The following is a 25,770-nucleotide window of genomic DNA, read 5'->3' as shown; positions in this document are numbered from 1 at the left end:
GGCTTGTAAGTAAGCGTTTCACAGTAAGGTCTACACCTGTTGGTTAAGGGCTTGTAAGTAAGCGTTTCACAGTAAGGTCTACACTGTTGGTTAAGGGCTTGTAAGTAAGCGTTTCACAGTAAGGTCTACACCTGTTGTATTCGGCACATGTGACAAATACAACTTGATTTGAAAACAAGTAAAGCCAGCAGCAGCACAGTCTGAGTCTAGTGGGAGTATTGACTGTATAGTACTACCTACCCAAACATAAGTACTGACAGCTCACATATTCTCCGACCTATTAAGAAACCGCTGTCCTCATTTCAATCAACACAGGATTAAAGTTTAACACCTGACGTTGCACAATGCTGAGCCTCTAATCAGGACATTAGTGAGGCGCTAGTTTGAACACCTACTGTCTCTCTCTGCCATCAGCAACTGAAATCAGGATTCAGTATGGGAGGAGCAATGTAATCTAGACATCATGCATTTGACATTTTAGTAATTTAGCAGACACTCTTATCCAGAGCGACATAGAGCAGACATTGGCAGATTTTTCACATAGCGGGCTCTGGGATTTCAACCAGCAACCTTTCGGTTACTGGCCCAACGCTCTTAACTTCTAGACTACCTGCCACCCTCATCATGCATTTTATTTCAGTCATTAGCATTAGAAACTTGGGTGGCACATAAAACAGCACCTTAGCTATGAGGAGTCACAATAGAAACTGGCTGCAGTGGAGACTTTAGTGCTAGCCCACACCCCACCCTTTTCACATCCAGCCTGGCCTCAGAGCCATACGAAACATACTATACTTGGGTGTAATCCACGATAGTTTAGCAATCCAAAGGTTGCAAATTCCACTGGTATTTTATTCAAACTATCTCTTGCAATGCAAAGAGGCAATGTAAAATAACAGTGCGCTGCAGTTCTGAATTTAAACTATGAAGAGCCACCTTGAGCCTTCCCACTGGGCAAAAACTGGTTGAATCAACGTTCAATGTGATGATGTTGAATCAACGTGGAAAACTTATTGAAAAGGGAAATTCTTGTTTTTTAACATAAATCCAATGACATGGTGATTTCACATTGAATTCACATTAGTTGACAACTCAACCAAATGTAAATCAAAACTAGATGTTGAAATGACATCTGGCCACTGTGTATGCATATATTTGTCTTATTTCACACATGTACAAGTGTGTATTAATTTCAAAATGTGTTTTTTGCATATCCCAGTCTCCCTGAGAATCTCTGAGCGTGGGGTCACCGACGGGGTCTGCCATTATCAACAGCAAACCTGAAGCAATTTGGGTTAAGTGCCTTGCTCAAGGGCACATCAACAGATTTTTCAAATTGTTGGCTCAGAGATTCTAACTAGCAACTTTTTCGTTACTGGCCCAACACTCTAACCGCTAGTCTCTGTGTGTGTGCGCGCGCGCGTGCGTGCGTGTGCGCGTGTAATGCAGTGCGGAGTGGGATCCACAAGATTGTGGTAGATCCTGGGCGGAGTTGCTGTAAAATTCTACCCTACAGAGCTTCCCGTCGTCGCTCACTCGATGCGCTCCCACATTTGTTTGCCAAGGCAAGTGAGAGAGCACATGTTATACAGCAGTAACTGCACACAGTTAGTGAATATTTAACCCTGAAGTTTACGGAAAGAAGTTAACTGATCGATAATAACAAACATATTATCGAACTTTAGGAACAGCAGGGCAAGGATATCTGGCATTCGCCAGGATGCATTTTTCCGGCTGTCTGTGTGCCCTCCTCGTCGCGCTTGTCTACCAAGGTACTGTATGTAGCCTATCATGCATCATATCTTACATTGTTTAAAGGAAAACGGATACATTTTGTCAACATTTTTAATAAACACATCATGGGAATTGCATTGTGATGATGAGTTTGTAGACGATACATCTGAAGTGAAAATACATGTCATTCGATTAGCAATCTTGATTTACACTGAGGTTTGTGAATACAGAGTTATAGCTAGTTATAGTCATGGTTAGAACGTTATTTTGCCGCTCTACCATTATTGCTCATAGCATAACTACTGCGTAACTACAAGTTGTATAGCGCATTAAGTGTGTACAACCACTGGCCACACTTCGTGGGAGTGTTGAGCAGGTTTCGCCAGGTGATAGTCATGCGCTCTCAATTTGGGAGCGCTGTCCTCTCATTTTATTTCAATAATTACAACAGTAAATCGACTTTTCACAATAATTTGTGTGGTAATCGTTCATTCCGAAACATATACATTACGCACTCAAACGCGCACACTTACCAGTGTTTTCCCACGAGGCAGGAACGCCTTGCAGATTAAAGTTGGGCTTTTTTACATTCTGTAAATGTCGTTAAAGAAAGCTTTTTTTCCAATCCAACAAGTATGCACCATGTGTTTAAGCATTCAGACGCAACATTTAACCAATCTGCAGTGGAGCTCTGAATAGTCCTTTGGGAGAGGGAAAAACCTTTTCTCAGAGCATTTCGTATTATTTTTTACGTAAATCAGAGACATGCCATTTAGTATGAAATGTAAATCAGAGACACTCCATTTAGTATGATATATTATGTTTCGTATGGTATGTATTAATTTATGGATGTCCATCACCCATTTCATATGATATGTTACGAAATACAATTAGTATAATATGTTACGAATTTTAAAACTTTCAATATGTTACGAATTTGCAAAATGCATGATTTGTTACGAATTCCAGCTAGGTGGCGCTAGCTAGGCTAGGGGTTAGGTTTAAGATTAGGAGTTAGGTTAAATCAAAATCAAATCAAATGTTATTTGTCACATGCGCCGAGGGGTTAGGTTTAGGGGAATAATTAGCTAAAAGGGTTAAGGTTAGGGGAAGGGTTAATTTTAAGCTACTTTGTTGCAAAGTAGCTTAAAAGTAGTAAGTAGTTGAAAAGTTGCTAATTAGCAAAAAAATGGAAGTTGTCCGTGATGAGATTCGAACGCACAACCTTTGGGTTGCTAGCGTTTGCGTTATATGCCCGACCAACCAACTGCCCTTTATTTTTGTCTTAAGCAACCATCTGTCTTATGTAACCATACCAAACATAACATATCATACTAAATGGTGCATCTCAGAATTACATACAGAATAATATGAAATGCTCTGCGACCAGGTTGGGAAGGGAGGTGGGTGATCTGACTTAGGTCCTCCTCTGTCTGACACTGTCACTTGACATGCCTGTCATTGTAAATTACAGTGTGCCTCACTTGTCACTGTCACCCGCTCAGGCATTTCAACTTGAACTGGTTGGAAAAAAGAGCCTCCCCTATAATAATAGCATGTCGCGTGTTAACAGTTTTTCTCGTTTGACTGTGTGTTGTCGTTCTGTTGCCAATTGCCGCTGGTTTTAAAATAGTGGAATTTGAAGGCCTTTAGGGTGGGGCTGTAATTTAGGTTTATAGCCCCCCACATCAACATTTGATGAGTTAACATGATGCTGGCAATTTGGCCGTCAGTCCTCCATAAATGGTGAAACCATGTGTCTGTTTGCTTGTTCTATGGAGGATTGATGATGACTTTTCAATGTGCTGGTTACTCATTACAACTTCATACGCAGTGTCATTTTAAGAAGCACTAGGCAATCATCTAGTTATTCATCTTCATCAAATCACAAAATTCCTTAGTCTAAACACCACATATTTAATCTATCACTCATGCCACCTTGTAAATGTTGAATTGGAGGTTTTAAACTAAGTGCTCAGTTTGTGAAGGTAATTTTCAGAATAGACACCATCAGTCAGTAATTAGATACACTGTTGATCTTTTATTCCAAAAATTCTCCTCTGGCAAGCTGTTCAGGCCAATCATGACCAAAACCTCCCGCAACCTGAACAGTTTCTTTCCCCTGGCTGTGGCCCTCACCAACCGGCCATTGGGCCCATAGAGACTAAAGGACTATGCACTCTATGCTGCACACGGGATCAAGCCATCTCTGAACTGTACACAAAATAACTGCACTATACTGCATTGCACTCTGTTCATCTCTCTGCATTTAGATATATTCATACTGATACTGTACATCCACTGTATATCAACTGTATACCCATCATATATTTGTTTACTGACTGCACATTCTCTTATATGTTTATCCTCAATCTATATAGTTGTATATAATGTACCATATGTCAACTTTGTTTAAACTCCACTGTCGGTATTCTGGCTCTAAAGGTTGTCTATGACTAGCAGCACCATATCACCAAGTCACATTCTGAGTATGTGTAAACGTACTTGGTGAATAAAGGTGATTCGGATTCCATTGTTTTAGAGGGAAGCGGAGGTTGTTAAACGCAGTTCCTCCGGCTCAAACACTGAGAGCTGTGACCCTCAGCCTAGACCAGATAGTGCTGGAAAAACAGGGCCCTGAAAGACTTTTAGAACAAATAGTCTGCATAGGTGCATTCGTTTTTTTTGTTCCCTGCTTTCCCGTCACCCCTCCCCCATCCTCACCCTACCCCCCCTGGAATAGACAACACTCAGTCACACCTGGTATTACTCGTCAAGCAAGTAGGGCCCTTCATTTGCTAATGGGCTAATCTGGCCCCTGTTTGCGTGGGGACCACAAGGTTTCATTGTCTGAGTGAAACCTCATTGAAATATATTCATCCACTTTCTCACTCTCCGTAACCAGTTTTTGTCCTGACATGATAGATACATGTTCAGTTGATTGGTGTAGAGAAAGACTGGAGCGATTTGCATTCTTAGTTTGCACTTGGGATTTTGCGCATGTCAATTTGTGTGACTGTGCACGTCACGTCTTGTTTAGAGGCGGGTTTGTCTAGATGTTTGTGGTTGTTCTATCTCCCATTGACTCCTTATACAATGTAGCCCTTCATGCAAAATGTAGTTTCATGGACGGAAAGCACAATAACATGAAACTCTTCATCCTTAATCGTAGATGTTTATGATCCAGATCCTATTTTCAAAGGAGAGTGTATGTGGGTGGGGCAAGACAGTGATATCAGATAATGCAATTGTAATATCATTATTAACTTGATGTCCTACAGTTAAATAAAGGTTAAATAATAAAAATGTAAATGCTGATGACAAGTTCCATGACAGTGTTACAGGGAGGTAACATGTTAGAATATAAATAAATTACCACTGCCATGCTGAAAATGCCACACTTAGCTCTGAGGAGAGCGGGTGTCACTCAGGATGACATCATCATTTTGTGTGCTCTACACTTGCATTTACGGGTCTTCAATCTGTAAATCATTCCTGTAGTATCTTTACAGAAAATGTCACCATCCTACATCATAATACTGCAAATATGGATGTTTTTAATGAGTTATTTGTGCATTGCATGACAGTATCAACAGTTTGGTATACAGGACTATATATTTATTCCTATGAGTGTCTTTCTCTCCTTTTCTGAATTCATTTCCTACCCCTCATTTAGATATGAATTACTGAAAATGGCCTTAATCACACATCATACCCAATAAACATACCACTTTTATCCAGCTTTGCAAATGTTCAACTCGCACTGACAGCTCTTCATTTCTTTCAAAGCCACTGTGGGACAGTCAGTGTTGTGTTTGAACTGACAGTTTATGTATGTCATAGGAAATTGCAATGAGCAACGTTAAATGGTCTCATTCTTTGAGGGTATCTCTTGCTTTTCTCAGTCTTTCCACTATATCATTGAAGTGCTAGAAAACAACTGGTGAAAAAAGAAAATAACTTGTATATTTCGATAAGGGGCATCATATTTTGGGCAATCTGGGAGTGGGAGGACATATTAATTCTAGTAAACCTACTGCACTATTGTGGCTCTGCCTCTTTATAATTGAATCCAGATTAGGGTCACAGAGACTAATTTAGTTTTAATCCACTTTGAGGCCTCTCCAGAAAAGGGGTGAGTGAAAGATGGAACCTATCCTTTTACCCAAATGCTGTGGATGAGGGTGAGCTAGCCAATAGGTCAGGGTTCCCCAACTGGCTGCCCATGGCCCGAATTTGGCCCGCAGGTGGTTTTTATTTAATTGGGAGTACAATGTGTACAGAGACAGTTGACTAGGTGGAGGGTCCAGGATCCTACTGAGGGACCTGTAGTGGTTGCAATGGCCCTGCTCTCTGTGTGTTCTCAGTCGTTAGTAGGACCAAAATTCAGTGTCTTTATGTCTACATATCATTACGATAACTGCTGGTGAACTGGCCAATATTTACCTAGCTTTTGAAGTGGAGCTTTCCCGATACAGCTAATATCACAGGTGAGAGGGAGAGCATACAGCTCTATGAATGAAAATGCATCCCTACACTTTAGGAAAAGGGGTTCCAAAAGGGTTCTTCGGTTCATCAGGAGAACCCTTTTTGGTTCTGTGGAGAGGGTTCTATATTGAACCTAAAATGATTCTTCCTCGAACCAAAAAGGTTTCTTCAAAGAGATCTCTTATGGGGACAGCCGAAGAACCCTTTTAGGTTGTAGATAGCACCTTTTTTTCTAGGAGTGTACATGAGTGAGAATGGGCTGTGATATGCACACATCTAGCATACTAGATTCATTCACTCTGGTTCAATCTCTGATTTCTCCCCTGAAATGTTCAATTCTCAGTATTCACTTAGTTTAGAGAAAAGTATCGGCACTTTCTGTTAAGAGCTCAGGATTCTCCGACATTATCTGTAGTGAGAAAATGTTTCAGCACTACAGAGCTATAGTCAGGCAGCAATGAGAACATTTAAGCCAACACAGAAAACAGTCTATTTCCGCGATGTAAAAAATAGTATTCACAGTGACTGGACACACACAGCTATAAGATGTACAGCTTTGCTTAAGGAAAATGAAAGGGCTTGTGTGGCCATTGTAATCAGTCTCAAACAATGACTCACTGGTGAAAAAAACATTTTGTCTGCCTGTGACAGTTTTACACATGAGGGTATCAGTAAAACAGCCAAGGGAGTCTCAATTACACTAGCTAGTATGATTAGCTCATCCCAGTTTTAGAAAGGAGCGGGAGATATGTTCGGTTTCAACAGTCATGATTGAGATTTCCCCTTAATCCTCCCCTTATCCAGAAAACTCACAACTCTGCTTGTATTGTCACTGGTTAGACAGGTTATAAAGGCCTGGGTTGGGTTTTATTAGACAGCTTAAGATATATGACATGTTTTACATATAGATTACATTTCCAGTCACACATTCCTGCGTGAAAGCTATAATGTAAAAATGTTGGAGAATGGCACAGAACACCCTGGTCTTTCATTGAATGGAGATGCCAGACTTCGAGTCCGCATATGTATTCTACTCCCCATTATCTCTCAGCAATCTTTCTTCATCATAGCACTCCTGCTATTCACACACAAAAAATATATTTATTTGTTATATGGAGGGAGTAACTACATTTTAGAGAAAGCCTTTAATAACAGGAGTGAGATGACTGTGCAACAGCACTCTCTCCCTAGTCCCTGATGCTGAAATGCACCCATTGAAATGTATGAGGGTATCTTTGGTTTTGGGGAAAGCCTACAGCGCACTGGAAACGGCTCGGCCCCTGTTTTGGGACAAAAAAGTGAGGTTGTTTCTCTGTTTTGTTATTCACATTATCCCCCCGCTTTCTCTGGGTTCCTGCGGACTCCACCCGACAGTATTGATGCTGACTTCTCCTGCCGTCTCCTCTCTTTGTCATGAAGATGGAACAGCCCACCCCCCCTGGGAGGGCATTGAGTATCTTCCCCCTGTTCTCCCACCTCTCATATGCAAAAGGCAATCCAAGCCTACTGGGGGAAAGTAGGTCTGGTCCATATGAAAGCTAATGACATGGCCCATAGTGAATGACACAACAATCTTAGTTGAATTATTCCTTGGACAGCTTTTTACTAGGTGTCATTTAATTAGAATAGTTCATTAGCTATACCATTAGCTGTATGCATGAAGAGGAAGGGGAGGTGTTCCCAAGCTCTTTGTTCTCAGAACTCATAGAAGAAAATGTATCTTGTCTTCTTTTCCTCACATTGCCTGATGGAATCTGAAAAGAGAAAAAGCAGAAATAGCTCTCAATAAGTGAGCTCCCAAGCACTAGGAACTCAACCAGACCCACTAAAGGTCAGTGGGGAAACTGCCAAAATGTACACACCCATAAAGTGATTATATTGCCACCTACAGTGGGGCAAAAAAGTATTTAGTGAGCCACCAATTGTGCAAGTTCTCCCACTTAAAAAAGATGAGAGAGGCCTGTAATTTTCATCATAGGTACACTTCAACTATGACAGACAAAATGAGAAAAAAAATCCAGAAATTCACATTGTAGGATTTGTGGACAGGTGTCTTTTATACTGATAACAAGTTCAAACAGGTGCCATTAATACAGGTAATGAGTGAAGGACAGAGGAGCCTCTTAAGTTACAGGTCTGTGAGAGCCAGAAATCTAGCTTGTTTGTAGGTGACCAAATACTTATTTTCCACCATAATTTGCAAATAAATTCATTAAAAATCCTACAATGTGAATTTCTGGATTTTTTTTCTCCTTTTGTCTGTCATAGTTGAAGTGTACCTATGATGAAAATTACAGGCCCCTCTCATCTTTTTTAAGTGGGAGAACTTGCACAATTGGTGGCTCACTAAATACTTTTTTACTGTATTTACATGGAGTCAGGGCTGAAGCCGGTGGTACTATTATATCACACCTATTTTGAATCTCTCTGCAATCCAGAGCGGTCTATTGAGATGACAATGTCATTGTCCAAAAGATGAAGCAGAAATAAGAAGCATTGGGCAATAAAATGTCATGCAATTTTCACTTTCCCATTCACTTTTAAATCGCTTTTTGGTCAGAAACATTCCATCAATAGTGACTGGTCTCTATTCATTCAAACTTTATTTTGCAATTTTCAGCCATGAAAACACAATGTCATATTTAGTGTAGCTCCATGAAGTATCCTGCCCCAGGGATCCAAACATAAGTGTTTTGTGTCTGCATTTGACCTCAGTAGTCCCCCATTCTAGCCTTTATAAAAGCTAGTTCTTTGTGCACTGTTGATGTCCCTCATCTATCCTTCTGAGAAGGCGGCACACTACGGAGCCTGGAGCTATCTATGATTACATGCTGCTTCAGATGAACTTGCAGAAGTTCTCATTCAAACCCAGAGAGCGCCTCACTTTCAACAAGGGACAGACACTCAGTCACTGCATATCTCTGCTTTCTGGAGATTAAAACGCCTGTCATTTTTGCATGCCAGGGTATATAAACTCGTAAAAATACAGAATATCATATTCAACCCTTTTTCTTCAGCCCACTCACATGTCAAGAGTGCAGGGTGTACTCTTCCTTAGTTGCTTTGAAGTATTCTTCAAGGTCCTAAACATGTTGCTTAGGCAGTTTCAAATGCATGCTTCCTCTCATGCGTTGGATTCCTGGCTCTAAATCCCAGGTGGTAAAGGACTTTGTAAGAGAGTGGTATTTATGCTGATACTTATCTGGCTGTGGAGCTCTCGCTGCCTGGAATTCAAAGCCTTGTATTAGCCTTGGGTGTATGGAGTTCCTTCACCTGATGCGTACATGAAAAATCCAGAACCAAGGCTTTTGTGATCATTTGTAACAATACATTTTAGTTCATCTTTTATATTTTCTAAACATAAATCTGAATGATTATTTTTACCATACGATAAAAGTATGTTAAAAGGTGTCTGGTGAGGTTGAGAACCTAGACATGTTTACTTGTCACTTCCTGACCATAGAGAGCCCTTATTTTCTATGGTAGAGTAGGTCAGGGCGTGTGTAACGGCGTTCTTCGTTTGTTGAAGGAAGAGATGACCGAAATGCAGCGTGGTGGTTACTCATGTCTTTAATGAAATAAATGACGATACATGAGTTAACTTATAAATACAAAAACAACAAACGGAACGTGAAACCTAATACAGCCTATCTGGTGAACACTACACAGAGACAGGAACAATCACCCACGAAATACAAAGCGAAACCCAGGCTACCTAAATACGGTTCCCAATCCGAGACAACGAGAATCACCTGACTCAGATTGAGAACCGCCTCAGGCAGCCAAACCTAACTAGACACACCCCTAATCATTAGCAATCCCAAATCCTATAAAACCCCAATACGAAACACAACACATAAACCCATGTCACACCCTGGCCTGACCAAAATATATAACGAAAACACAAAACACTATGACCAAGGCGTGACAGCGTGACTGGGGGGTTTTCTAGTTATTATTTTCTATGTGAGGTTCTAGTTTAGTTGTTTCTATGTTGGTGTTTGGTATGATTCCCAATTAGAGGCTGCTGGCTATCGTTTGGGGATCATATTTAAGTAGCATTTTTTCCACCTGTGTTTGATGGGATATTGTTTTGAGTTAGTGTATGTTACACCTCTTAGTTACGGTTCGTTGTTTGTTTCATTCTTTCTTTGTTGTTTTGTGCGTTTCTAATAAATAATATGTGGAAACCATATCGCGCTGCAGCTTGGTCCGATAATTATTCCAGCGAACTTGACATTGCTGGTCAGTCACTGGTTGATTCTGGCCTTAAGGGCCATAAAACTGCATCGTGAACGACCACTGCAATTTACTGTTTATATAGAAGGTATATACAGTACAGTGTATTTTTTAAATTAAATCTAAGTACTCAGAATTCTTCACACCAGCTCTATTATCTTAGATGTTGAACCACTTCACTTTCAATGAAGGAAAATTATGCTCTAGTAAATGTGTCACAGTGTGGATGCCGTTGATAATGAATGCCATGTAAAACGGTGAGGTGTTTCATTAGCTAGTTGCTACTGTGCAGTAGCTGTATTCTAACCCTTCCATTGTCAGACATTAGTGGGTAGGTGAAAGCCTCTTGTGCACCATTTAGATGGAGAACCTAATTATCTAATGGGACTCATCTTGAGAGGTCAAGTAGCCCCATGTTCCTGCAGAGAATTCTGAAAAGTACTTTAACTCCCATCGGAGCTGTTAAACCAGAGTTTCCCAAACTCGGTCCTTGGGACCCAAAGGGGTGTACGTTTTGGTTTTTGCCATAGCTCTACATAGCTGATTCAAATAATCACCTAATTATCAAACTAATCATCAAGCTTATCTATGCATTGTCACTTCACCCCTACCTACATGTACAAATTACCTCGACTAACCCGTACCCCCGCACATTGACTTGGTACCGGTACCCCCTGTATATAGCCTCGTTATTGTTATTTTATTGTGTTAATTTTTATTACATTTTTTTATTTAGTTTATTTATTAAATATTCTCTTTTTCTTGAACTGCATTCTTGGTTAAGGGTTTGTAAGCAAGCACCTGTTGTATTTGGTGAATGTGACAAATAAAATTTGATTTGATATGAAAAGCTTTGATAATTTGAATTAGCCTTGTAGTGTTAGGGCAAAAACAAAATGTGCACTCTTTGGGGTCCCCAGGACCGAGTTTGGGAAACGCTGTGTTAAGCAGTGCGACAGCTTAAGACGGATCACAGGAATTTGCAATGAAACACTAGAATCTGTTCTACAATGATGAGTCTTTTGCTTTAGAAACACCTTTCATGTTAGAGAGAAGGAATTGTGTTTTCTAAAGGAATCACAAACAAATTCAGCTGCATAGTTCCGTGTCAAATAAATGCTGCATTATTCGAAGTGCCAGCCCCAGTATATGAGAGCGAAGCAGTTGTAAAATAAACTTCCATGTGTTTCATTTTGAGTAATGGAGGTGCCATAACCCATTATGAATGTGTTTACATTCTCACCTGCAGTAGATACAACGAGGAGAGGATTTCTCTTTTCCTAATGTAATCATAGTGATTTCATTTAAATTCTCTGGGTTATGCAATAAGAGGTTCTCACAATGGAAAATGCATAACAATTGGCTAGTCATATTAGTTTATGTGTTGTATGGATGAATGGGTATGGCATTCCCCCTCTCTCTCTGAGGAATTCTCTGGATTACCTGTCCCATGCTCTAGACCTTGCCATTGTGTGTTTGCCTATAAACAGATCTGACACAGGCAATGCATCACAGTGGAGAGCATCACTACCCCTGTCTGCCATTACATGCACATTTACCCAGACAGTAATGTCTCCAGATGGCCTCGCCAGTAATTGGATCGCTTTGTCACCCTTTGGCACCAGACAGTACTTTTCCGGGTTCTCATATACATTTGTTCTTTTCCGGGTTCTCATATACATTTGTTATTGATGTCCATGCTTCATAGAGTGTTGTCTCATATTGTGATCCCCACACAGAATGTTGCTGTTGCTTGTTCTTTTGTCCGTGTGGACTGTTGCTGTTGTTCTGTACGTACGGAATGTTCTAGGGCAGGTTTTACATTTGACTATTCAAAGTGTGAGGTCCAGCCCAAGAGCTCTCCAAGCCAACGGACTCTTTAATCAGGAGATGTTTGCTGCGTGGATTCATTCTGTTGGAATGATATGAGTCATACAGCTGAAATGTTGCATATCGACAGGTTCCTGTGAAGTTATCGTGTCTTTCTGCTGCTGGTGATAGTGAAGGCAAATCAGCTCATTATCATGGGAATCGGCAAACCTCCTGTTCAAAAGCACCAATGTTGGAATATGTTCTGTACAGACAGACAGGAGGGGATACTAGTGAAAGACGCATGGCGCCAGGCTAAATGGTTTAAAGCACTTATGTTGATATATGGCTGCTCTCGTGTGATGATGGAAGGAGAAAATGTAATGGCCATTGAGTCATTTGTAGTAAAACTAATGAAAATATGTTACACCTGAGAATGAATGCTCATAAACGAGGGACACCTAAGTGAATGGTAATACTCGATGTGAGGTGACAGTTCTAACAATTTATTGATTTGAAAAGTAAATACAAGTGTTCAACTTCTCTCCTTTGTTTCTGAAGAACGTAATAATCTTACCAGAACATAACCTTTTTAAACAAGTCATGTTCTCTACCCCACTCTGTGTATAAAATGTATTAATTTTAGTTTTATAATACTCCCTGTGTTTTCAAGCCTTTAAAAAAAAGGGAACATTTGTCAGCAGTAGGCAGTGAACTTAAATAAGCAATTTTGTCTTGTAATTGTGAGGGGAAGAGTGGCTGAAGTATGCAATTTTCTCAAAGTGCTTGAATGACATTTGAATGTATGCAATTTCTCCCATGGATTTTTGTGACAATGCCACGTTTTATAATAATGGGTCAAAAGCATACTTATATTATCATTTTTCACGTGCCCACATTTGCATATTTACTGTATGTAATACACTTACCATTTTATGCTAACTGTAATCTCGCCAAAATCCCTGCACAGAAATGCTTATTACATACTTAGTGGAATACAGCCTCTTGAGGATTTAATCATATCTTATGAAGGTTGATAGTAAATTCATTATCTTTTCTGTACAGTTGTCTGTTGGGGAACAGCTTTGCATTGCACACGTTAATTGACTGAAAGCCTACTTAAATTGAAAAATACATCTGCATATTATGATTATGTTGGGAGAGCGCTCAAGCACTGCAGTGTGGTGGTTAGAAAACGACAGGTATTAAAACCTACTGCCTCCCGAGCTTTACAGGCTGCATCCTGCTCAACCAGTTTGAAAAATACTTTTTAATTTAAAAAAAAAAGTTGTATAATTGTAAGTGTCGCTCTTTGCCAGCGAGCCCAGGCCTTTGAGACAGTGATAACAGTGTAGTAATAGTTTTAGTAATATTTGTAGTAATAGTTGAGTTCAGCAGGGCATTGGGTTTTCAACTCATGCTGTCGTGGAGGCATCCATGTTAGTCACTGGACTGTGTGCTCAGTCTGTTATTGGACCAGCACAGCGTTCCCTCTCTCCATTTCTCCTTAATCTCTGTGTTAATCTCTCTGAGGGAGTGGAGGGGGGAGATCACTGCACTCTATTCTAGATACATGGCTCAACATTGACCTCAGGGTCAACAGGCAGAACCTTTGGCAGCCTAGCCCAGAACCCTAGAATGGGGGGTGCCAAAGAGTGTGCCAAGTCACACACAAAAGCTTTCTCTGTTTTGTTCTGCACATTGAATGTTACTTCCCGGTCCACTTTATTTAGATAGTGCATCTGTAGATGCTCTACCGACTGTCCACAGAATATCGGTAACATTTGTACTAACTATCTACTAACCCTAGCTCTAGCCCTAACCTTGACCCTTATTCTAACTCTAAACTGAACCCTAACCTTAACCCTTACCCTAACCCATATTCTAATCCTTACCCTAACCGTAATATTAGCAAGCAGATGCTTATCAACAGATAGTTTGTTGATATTATGACTGTTTTATCTATTATCTGTAGAGCATCTATCTGTAGAACATCTAAAGATGCTAAATCTGCATTATACAAATAAAGTGTGACCTCCCTTGTTATACATTTACTAAAGCAGAGTAAACAATATTATTTCTGCAAGGAAGACACTCGAGAAACAACATCTTCCTTTTGGAATTGATAGAAACTGTAACTAGGAACGTGATATCCCCCTCATAAATCAAATCAAATATTATTGGTCACATGCACTGAATACAACAGGTGTAGACTTTACAGTGAAATGCTTACTTACGAGGCCTTTTCCAACAATGCAGAGTTAAAAAGGAAGATAAATATTTGCTAAATAAAAAAGGAAATCGTAACTATATAGAGACTATATACAAGGAGTACCAGTACTGAGTCAATGTGCAGGGGTACGAGGTAGTTGAGGTAATTGAGGCAAGTCAGTATGTACATATAGGTAGGGGTAGAGTGACCAGGCAATCAGGATATATCATAAACAGGATATATAACAAACAATGTAGCAGCAGTGTATGTGAAGAGTCTGAATGTGTATGTGTGTGTGTGTGTGTGTGTGTGTGTGTGTGTGTGTGTGTGTGTGTGTGTGTGTGTGTGTGTGTGTGTGTGTGTGTGTGTGTGTGTGTGTGGCGTCAATATGTGTGTGTATAGGTAGCCATTGGATGAACTGTTCAGCAGTCTTATGTCTTTGGGGTAGAAGTTGTTCAGGAGCTTTTTGGTCCCAGACTTGGCACTCTGGTACTACAGTGCCTTGTGAAAGTATTCGGCCCCCTTGAACTTTGCGACCTTTTGCCACATTTAAGGCTTCAAACATAAAGATATAAAACTGTATTTTTTGTGAAGAATCAACAACAAGTGGGACACAATCATGAAGTGGAACGACATTTATTGGATATTTCAAACTTTTTTAACAAATCAAAAACTGAAAAATTGGGCGTGCAAAATTATTCAGCCCCTTTACTTTCAGTGCAGCAAACTCTCTCCAGAAGTTCAGTGAGGATCTCTGAATGATCCAATGTTGACCTAAATGACTAAAGATGATAAATACAATCCACCTGTGTGTAATCAAGTCTCCGTATAAATGCACCTGCACTGTGATAGTCTCAGAGGTCCGTTAAAAGCGCAGAGAGCATCATGAAGAACAAGGAACACACCAGGCAGGTCCAAGATAGTGTTGTGAAGAAGTAGTTAAAGCCGGATTTGGATACAAAAAGATTTCCCAAGCTTTAAACATCCCAAGGAGCATTGTGCAAGCGATAATATTGAAATGGAAGGAGTATCAGACCACTGCAAATCTACCAAGACCTGGCCGTCCCTCTAAACTTTCAGTTCATACAAGGTGAAGACTGATCAGAGATGCAGCCAAGAGGCCCATGATCACTCTGGATGAACTGCAGAGATCTACAGCTGAGGTGGGAGACTCTGTCCATAGGACAACAATCAGTCGTATATTGCACAAATCTGGCCTTTATGGAAGAGTGGCAAGAAGAAAGCAATTTCTTAAAGATATCCATAAAAAGTGTTGTTTAAAGTTTGCCACAAGCCACCTGGGAGACACACCAAACATGTGGAAGAAGGTGCTCTGGTCAGATGAAACCAAAATTGAACTTTTTGGCAACAATGCAAAACGTTATGTTTGGCGTAAAAGCAACACAGCACATCACCCTGAACACACCATTGCCACTGTCAAACATGGTGGTGGCAGCATCATGGTTTGGGCCTGCTTTTCTTCAGCAGGGACAGGGAAGATGGTTAAAATTGATGGGAAGATGGATGGAGCCAAATACAGGACCATTCTGGAAGAAAACCTGAGTCTGCAAAAGACCTGAGACTGGGACGGAGATTTGTCTTCCAACAAGACAATGATCCAAAACATAAAGCAAAATCTACAATGGAATGGTTCAAAAATAAACATATCCAGGTGTTAGAATGGCCAAGTCAAAGTCCAGACCTGAATCCAATCGAGAATCTGTGGAAAGAACTGAAAACTGCTGTTCACAAATGCTCTCCATCCAACCTCACTGAGCTCGAGCTGTTTTGCAAGGAGGAATGGGAAAAAATGTCAGTCTCTCAATGTGCAAAACTGATAGAGACATACCCCAAGCGACTTACAGCTGTAAGGTGGCGCTACAAAGTATTAACTTAAGGGGGCTGAATAATTTTGCACGCCCAATTTTTCAGTTTTTTATTTGTTAAAAAAGTTTGAAATATCCAATAAATGTCGTTCCACTTCATGATTGTGTCCCACTTGTTGTTGATTCTTTACAAAAAAATAAGGTTTTATATCTTTATGTTTGAAGCCTGAAATGTGGCAAAAGGTCGCAAAGTTGAAGGGGGCCGAATACTTTCGCAAGGCACTGTACTTGCAGTGCAGTAGCAGAGAGAACAGCCTATGACTTGGGTGGCTGGAGTCTCTGATATAGCCTTAGACATTTTCAACCTGTCACAGCAGTCCTCCAAAACATGTGACGTTGGTTGGTGGGCATAACATTTTAAAATACACAGACAGGATGCCCATGCAGATATTTAATCATCTGTGTGTATCATCTGCATTCCATGTGTTCATTCATGTTATCTGTGTTGCCTTCTGAGTGACCTCAAACCCCCAGTGTTTAGAATGTCAAGCAGAACACAAACTCTCTGAATTCACAGCTAATGCCCTCTTAATACCAACCAGGCTGCGGACCTTATTGGAATGGAAGACAGGCCTGGTCTGTTTCACAGTGAAGGGTTGAAAGGTCAGTTCTGTCATTAGATGTTCCACAACACAGTGCACTACTTACTGGGATCATGAGGAAGCATCAAGCACCACTATGGCAATTACACAAGATGAAAGCCATTGCCGGCAGTCAGTTGAACAAATTGACATATTTGTATTAGCTTTTTTACAACGTAATAAGACATACATTATTGATAGTGCAAAGTACAAAGAAACAATGAAACTGTAGGTTCTGTTGAGTGTATACACCCATTAATCATTCATTTTGCATCGGGGAAATGTCAACTCCTGCTTCTTACACCATCTAATGAAGCACTTTCAGATCAATAGCTGGATGGTGTTTTGTTTACACATAAATATAAGTGATCAGCCTTGGGGTCGTATCACCTAACTCCCTCCACACACACCCCCATCCAAACAGCCAGGGCAGGAGTGGGGCTGCTAGCATGATCGAGGCTATAGGAAAGGGAGAGAGAGAGAGAGAGAGAGAGAGAGAGAGAGAGAGAGAGAGAGAGAGAGGAAGGGGGTAGTAATGAGCCCTGCAGGGGATGCTTTAGGCGGAGACGCGTGCCTGTATCTGAAACATACTAGATGTTTGAATGCAGGTTAAACTACAGTCATTCTTACACGAAGGGCAATGGGTTAAGAGCAGCCTATAGCTTTGGTTCCTCTCTGTTTTAATCTGACTACTCCAAAGTGCCTTTCCTTGTCATTGTTGATATACAGGGACATTGTTAGAAACCTCCAGGGCTACTAATGAAATTGAACTGAATGGTAAATTGAATGTCAAACGAACCCAGTCTGAGAGAGGACTGGGCCTAGAAATTGTGCTCATGCTCTGCTGCTTGTGTGCTAGCTTTGCCTCAGGCAGGGAAGGATAGGATAAGAATTTTATGGCTGGCCATATGCAAAAAAAAAACGAACATGTGCTGTCTGATGCAATACCTGTTGAAGAGGTGTGTTGAGAGTAGGAACACTTTGATGTCAAGAATGTTGTCTTCAAGTGCCAAGACCATTTTGAAGTTACCTTAACAACACTTTTGTCAGAGCGCAGTCATACCAAGCCTGTCAGAATGGACCAGTGTGCTATGTAATGATTTATCTGTGAGGAGGCTAATGTCTTTGTAAAGAATAGAAAGACCCTCACACTGTTTATGCTCCCAATTCCCCCGCTTTGTCTTTTCCATAGACATGGCGGAATCAATTCAATTTCTGCAGCAATTAGAAGAAACATGTTCTTCAAAGGTCACATGTCGACACAGCTGTTGAGCAGATGTTTAGTGAATAAGCTGGAAAGAAATAACACTGAGGTAAGAATGTCTGATTTGTCATCAAGTTCATTCAAAGTCAGACTCCAAAATGTGGTTCTGACTTGGTAATCAAGAAGCTCCATTAGCCCTCCCACACTGTTCTTTCACTCTGTAGTCTGACTAGTTCAAAGTTACATTAAGTGCTTCCATAATATACAGTACGTAACCCATAGACTACTAGACTGAGGTAGTCTCCGTTTCTGCAGAAGCAGCAGAATGACATCATTGCTACAAATCTGGATGCAGTGAATTAGATTAGGAGTTAATGGACCACAGGGGAAGCAGTGTGGCTGTGCTTTGTTAATGTCCTGATGTGGCTTTAATGGCACGCCGTTAATGGTGGTGGATGGTGGTGGATCTTTGGGGTCAGTACTGTGAGCCTCTGTTGGGGTTTGTTCCCTGTTCCTTGTCAATCATTGGCTCATTGGTGAAATTAGCATTCAGACAATTGCAGACAGAAGTTGACAACAGGAACATAGCACACATGTTTCTGAGTAAGTTCTGCACCCCACCTAAGGGCACAGCTGATTTTATACATGTGATCACTCCCTAGTGGTATGATCACCTACGTCAATGTATGTGTGTATCAGTAAGCTGAGGTTACCTTATAAGGCAACCTAGTACAGTAGTTTCTCTGAATTTATTAGAATTGTCCACTGTCTCACAAGATCAAAATATCAAAACCAGACAGTGGTTACATCTCTTTATCTAGTTTCGGTCTGACTCAGGCCTAGCCTGCAAACACACTCTCACAACAGCCAGGGCTTAACCACAAAGACTAATATAGATGGCTTGTGCAACGTATAGTGGCAGAGTTTTTAGACACATAGCAACAGTATCTTATTATAAGGCCTGCAGCAAAACATATGAATCTTAAGGTCCCCTTAATCAATAATGGGGAGGGTCTTTGGGACCCATCCCCTACACCTCCCATGATCTGGCCCTCCCTTGTCTGGAGAGACGTCCCTTAACCACCCCTCCCCTGGGGTCCCCTCCCCGGCCGCCCCCTTCAAATACATCATTCACAACATAATGGATGTGATTTCAGAGTGCACTTATCCCGTAACCCAACAGAAGGCTGCTGTTTCTGAAAGCAGTTCCTGTACCCTCCCTGCTCATCCACAGAGATCATTTATTAGGTTTTTTAAGAGGCTTTACTGGAGCCTGCGTCAGGTTTGAGTGCATAGAAGAGGACATTTGAAAGGTTAATGATTCCCACAAAATCAATTTCAGGCCAACCATGCTGGTCTTTCTAATTTGGTGGCTTTTCTTTTTTCTTATAATGTGCTTTGTCTCTTCCTGTCTGTCTCGTCCACGTACATACATGCATACATACATACATACAGTGGGGCAAAAAAGTATTTAGTCAGCCACCAATTGTGCAAGTTCTCCCACTTAAAAAGATGAGAGAGGCCTGTAATTTTCATCATAGGTACACTTCAACTATGACAGACAAAATGAGGGAAAAGAATCCAGAAAATCACAATGTAGGATTATTAATGAATTTATTTGCAAATTATGGTGGAAAATAAGTATTTGGTCACCTACAAACAAGCTAGATTTCTGGCTCTCACAGACCTGTAACTTCTTCTTTAAGAGGCTCCTCTGTCCTCCTCTGTACATACATACATACATACATACATACATACATACATACATACATACATACGCGAACACACCCTCATTCAACCTAATGTCCTCTCTTTTGTACTGCAGTATGGCACATCAGTCCTTAGACATAATGGCATAGCACAGCATAGATATAGCTTTGTAGTGTCCCAAAATTGAACTCTGTCTGTATTCTTACATAAATCCAGCTATACTAATATAGGTAGCTGCCAAATTTCATTTGGGGGTGAACTTTCCCATATAAAAAACAATTATCAAACTAAACTATAAAAAAAAAAAAAAAAGTTTTTTATTCAGCTTTATGGTAAGCATTTATTCCTAATTACTCTAAGCTCCAAGGTAAACAGCATCCCCAGATATTCCTCTTTCTAAGTGAGTGCTCTGCTCAAGCATGTGAACATTTTTAATTAAACAATTTCAGTTAATTGGAAGTTAGAGATACAAGATTTTCTCTCTCGATTGCGCTGTCAGCAAGATTCAAAGCCTTCTTTAAATGAGCATAGGATAGATTGCAGGTTGAAAATGGAAAATGTAAGTATTAATCATTTACTGAAATTATCTGCCAATGCTTTCCTCGTTTCATCACTGTAAAATCAACTGAGCTATTTTAGGCATTTACTGTTGGCAATAAAGATCAGTAACATACATTTTTTATGTTCAGTGACTCCTGAGCTTGAATGCTATTGAGCTGGAACCTGTGTGAATATCAAGGCCTGTTTTCTTCTCTGTGACACTGGGATGTGGAAGGCTTCTCTCATGGGAGGGCAGGTGGAGGAAAATGAGGCACCTGTTCACAAACAATGCAAAGACTGCTGGGTAATTTGTTTGCATCACCTAGCGATGGCTTAGGGCTCAGAGAAGACAAGAGACAGAGAGAGGCTTCATATTGTCTGCCTCTTTGTGTTTACTCTTCAAAATAAACTCTGGTGATGGAGAATCTAGAATAGACTTTTCAGCAGGTGTTGCTGGTGCCTGTGTTGTAGAGTGATAAAATAAACGTGTTAAAAGGGCAATTCCACCACTTTTCAACATCATTTTCATTATCCAGTACAATACCAGTGTCCCTGTCTACATATGTGAAAACGGCGCATTTCCACGCTTTATAGAAAATAATATGAAGTTAAAAAGTTTTACTCGATGACATCATAAAAAGTTAAAACATTTTAAAAACAGTCATTTTCAAACATTGTGAGATTCGCAGTGATGTGGAGAGCAAGAAAACACCCTCCCTCTGGCTAGAAACTCGTTGCAGGTTTTGAAAATGACCGTTTTATTTTTTACTTTTAAGCCTACCTTTTGATGTCACAGACAAACGTTTTTTAGGACCTTTCTTGTTATTGTTTTAACCACAGTTCATAGAAACGCGCTTTTTTCACATACACTCTGTGGACACCACTTCAAATTAGTGGATTTGGCTATTTCGGCCACACCTGTTGCTGACAGTTGAATCAAATCGAGCACACAGCCATGCAATCTCAAAAGACAACATTGTCAGTAGAATGGCCCGTACTGAAGAGCTCAGTGACTTTTAATGTGGCACCGTCACAGGCACTGTCAAATTTCTGCCCTGCTAGAGCTGTCCCGGTCAACTGTAAGTGATGTTATTGTGAAGTGGTAACATCTAGGGGCAACAACGGCTCAACCACAAAGTGGTAGGCAACACAAGCACACAGAACGGGACCGCCAAGTTCTGAAGCGCGTAGCCTAAGATCACCATGCGCAATGCCAAATGTCAGCTAGAGTGGTGTAAAGCTCGCCGCTATTGGACTCTGGGGAAGTGGAAATGCGTTCTCTGAGGTGGTGAATCACGCTTCTCCATCTACCAGTCCGACGGATGAGTCTGGGTTTGGCGGATGCCAGAAGAACGCTACCTGCACGAATGCATAGTGCCAACTGTACAGTTTGGTGGTGGAGGAATAATGATATGGGACTGTTTTTCATGGGTCAGGCAAGGGCCCCTCCAACATCTAGTGGAAAGCTTTCCCAGAAGAGTGGAGGCTGTTATAGCAGTGAAGAGGGTACCAACTCCATTTTAATGTCTGTGATTTTGGAATGAGATGTTCGATGAGCAGGTGTCCACATACTTTTGGCCATGTAGTGTATGTAGACACTGGTTTGGTGCTGGACATAATGAATGCGGTTGAAAAGTGGCGAAATTGCCCTTTAACCTGTTGGGTGTCTTTTCAGGGCCACATCCTGGATAGTATTAGAATAGTATCATTATGCACCGATCAAACAAAACATAGGTAACTGTGTATCATGCACCAACTTTATTTATTGGCATTGAGCAGTTGAAAGACGTCTAGTTTCTAGTCCTTCATGTTTTTATGTCTTTCTTCTCCTTTGTTTCCTGAGTATCCCCTGCTACCACAAAGAGAGGGGAAATGGGGGACCTGATCCTGTCTAGTGGCAAGTCTGCACATGTACTGACTGAGGTCTCCTCAGGATCTGTCTTGGACAGAGATGACAGGAGATGGAATTTCAGTCATTAGATGACAATGGATGTGGGACAGGTGGGACTGCAGGCTAGGTATGGTATGAGCCCTTAAGACGTAAGGTGCTTGTATTTGTATTTATTATGGATCCCCACAGCAGCTACTCTTCCTGGGGTCCAGAAAAATTAAGGCAGTTATACATTTTTAAAACATTACAATACATTCATAAAGGATTTCACAACATATTAAGTGTGTGCCCTCAGGCCTCTACTGTACAACCACATATCTACAACACAAAATCCATGTGTACATGTGTGTATAGTGCGTATGTTATTGTGTGTTTGTATGCATGTGTCTGTGTTGCTTCACAGTCCCCGCTGTTCAATAAGGTGTATTTTTATCAGTTTTTTCAAATCTAATTTTACTGCTAGCATGAGTTACTTGATGTGGAATAGAGTTCCATGTAGTCATGGCTCTATGTAGTACTGTGCGCCTCCCATAGTCTGTTCTGGACTTGGGGACTGTGAAGAGACCTCTGGTGGCATGTCTTGTGGGGTATGCATGGGTGTCCAATCTGTGTGCCAGTAGTTCAAACAGACAGCTTGGTGCATTCAACATGTTAATAACTCTCACAAATACTTTCAGCCAGGAGAGATTGACATGCATATTATTCATGTTAGCTCTCTGTGTAAAACCAAAGGCCAGCCGTGCTGCCCTGTTCTGAGCCATTTGCAATTTTCCTAAGTCCCTCTTTGTTGCACCTGACCACACGACTGAACAGTAGTCCAGGTGCGACAAAACTAGCACATGTAGGACCTGCCTTGTTGATAGTGCTGTTAAGAATGCAGAGCAGCGCTTTATTATAGACAGCCTTCTCCCCATCCTAGCTACTGTTGTATCAGAACTCAGGATAAGACTCAGATGCAGACAGCTAGAGTCACAGATGTTTATTGGCCCAAGCAGGGGGAGGCAAAAGACAGGTCAAAGGCAGGCAGAGGTCCATAATCCAGGGCAGAGTCAATAAGGTACAGAACAGCAGGCAGGCTCGGGGTCAGGTCAGGCAGAGGTTCGTAAACGGGTTAGAGTCAGGCAGGTACAAAACGGCAGGCAGGCTCGTGGTTAGGGCAGGCAGAATGGTCAGAACCAGGGAAACTAGGAAACAGAACTTGAGAAAGCAGGGAAACGGGAAACACGCTGGTAAGACCTGACAAGACAAGACGATCTGGCAACAGACAAACAGAGAACACATGTGTAAATACACTGGGATATGAGGAAGATGGGCAACACCTGGAGGGGGTGGAGACAAGCACAAAGACAGGTGAAACAGATCAGGGTGTGACACCATGACAGTTTACATTCCAGGGTTACTCCAAGCAGTTTAGTCTCCTCAACTCTCTCTTATTTCCACTTCATTCATTACAATATTTAGTTAAGGTTTAGGGTTTAGTGAATGATTTGTCCCAAATACAATGCTTTTGAAATATTTAGGAATAACTTGTGCTCTTTGTTAAGTGTTGCTGTCATTTCAGTCGCTGTGGTAGCTGACGTGTATAGTGCTGAGTCATCCTCATACATAGACACACTAGCTTTACAAAACAGCCCCCACAATATTTTTATCATCAATTTATCTCAGCCAATCATCAGTCAGTGCTGTGCTTGTTGAATGTCCTTCCCAATAAGCGTGCTGAAAGTCTGTTGTCAATTTGTTTACTGTAAAATAGCATTTTATCTCAAACACGTTTTTTCCCAAAAGTTTACCAAGGGTTGGTAACAAGCTGATTGGTTGGCTATTTGAGCCAGGTAAGGGGGCTTTACTATTATTTGGTAGGGGAATAACTTTTGCTTCCCTCCAGGCCTGAGGTCACGCACTTTCTAGCAGGCTTAAATTGAAGATATGGAAAATAGGAGTGGCAATATCATTCGCTATTATCCTCAGTGTTTACTTATTTACACCAAGATCTCAACCAGTCATCTCAAACAGGCACAGCAGCTCAAGTTGAAAAGTTCCTTTTCAGCTGAGGTAGAGAACTCAGTTTATATGCCCCTTCTCCTCTAAGAGCTGCATGTTAAATATATTTTGTACTTTTCTGGAGTTACTGTCACTGTAACACAACCATTTTTTGGTGTGGCCAGTAAATAGAGTATTCACTATAGCTGCATCTTTCCTTTCTGGTATTTTCTTCTTCTGGTACACAGGAACTCACAAGGAATGTGTTTCTTACAATGCCCTTCTTGCATCATCAACAACATATTCTTTACTACTCGACATAGAGGCTGCAAATTTGGCAGTTCTGTCAGTTCTTTTGAAAATGGGACTGTAGGCCTAAGTGTTGCTACACTAGCTCTGTGTCGAAAATAAAGCCAATGTTCCATCTGGAGGTTTTGTCACCATACATGATTGACTCTAATATCTGGGGAATCTACAGTAAGTCACATCTCCTATAGAGGACTGATTCATCATTGCACAGTTCAACAGAGCCCTGGGAAACACTTGTTTTGGTCTCAGTGTTAAAGAAACTACATGAACATTCAAATGTACCCTTTTCAATAAATAATTGATTGCAAAATATATAGCCTAGCTTTGAAAGTGAGAAAGAAACCTTGGGTTCCTCCTCATTTTTCTGCATCTCAGAATCTCTGTACGAAATGTTTCAGTCATAATCCCCTCAGCCATAGAATTGATGACCTGAATTGATAAAACCCCAGCTTAATTTAGTCCCCATTAGAATTCTAGAATACTGCTGTAGATTACTGATAATTTACAAGATAAAGCTCATTTTCTCACACATTTCAAATAAACAGACATAGCAAGTTAACTTACTTTTAAAGAGCACAACCTGACACCACATTCATGGCAATAGCAATAACAGAAATTTAGTCTTCCATTGTGTGAAGACTCTCACTATCAAAAAAGGATTAACACTCAACACGACAAAAAACCCTAGAGAATTTCATTGTAGTACATTTGATTAAATGACTCACTCAACATGTACCAAGTATAATATATTATACTTATAAATAGTATTTACATATATATAAATACAATTATCCAAAATGTGACCAATTTTCAGAAAGTATTTGAAAACCCACACAAAGTAGACGATATGATTGACAATGATTCTTAATTCTGTAAAAATGTGAACATCTATTTCGGAATGTAGGTAACCTCTCTCAATAAGATTTAGTACAGACCAGGCCTGACACAAAATGTAGAAATAGCAGCCCTACTGTGACAACAATTCAGTGAATGCAACAAGTATTAGATAGAGGCAGATAAAGAGAGAAGACACAAAACACAACAGTTCAGAAACAATAAAATATTTGTATGACAAAATATTTCACACTGTCACTTTAGTGTTTAGCCTTAAACATGTCATGGAACTTCTGGAAGCACTGCCCCATCCTGCAAAGTGGCACAGAACACGTAGAGCACACAAAGGATGT

The 25,770-nt window shown here is 40.7% G+C and overlaps 1 protein-coding gene across 2 annotated transcripts in view; it reads left to right on the top strand.

Annotated features, from left to right (window-relative positions):
• The first annotated feature begins 1,499 nt into the window (after positions 1–1,499).
• LOC109909166 (CD166 antigen homolog A) overlaps positions 1,500–25,770 on the top strand; it is a 63,034-nt gene continuing 38,763 nt past the window's right edge. For both annotated transcript variants that reach the window (XM_020508150.2, XM_020508148.2), the window contains exon 1: positions 1,500–1,772. In XM_020508150.2, the coding sequence (XP_020363739.1) occupies positions 1,721–1,772 (52 nt within the window). In that variant the 5' untranslated portion in view covers positions 1,500–1,720. The remainder of the gene's footprint in view (positions 1,773–25,770) is intronic.

Source organism: Oncorhynchus kisutch, linkage group LG18, assembly GCF_002021735.2.
Source record: "Oncorhynchus kisutch isolate 150728-3 linkage group LG18, Okis_V2, whole genome shotgun sequence".
NCBI classification, from domain to species: domain Eukaryota; kingdom Metazoa; phylum Chordata; class Actinopteri; order Salmoniformes; family Salmonidae; genus Oncorhynchus; species Oncorhynchus kisutch.
This window is presented reverse-complemented; position numbering and strand designations above follow the sequence as displayed.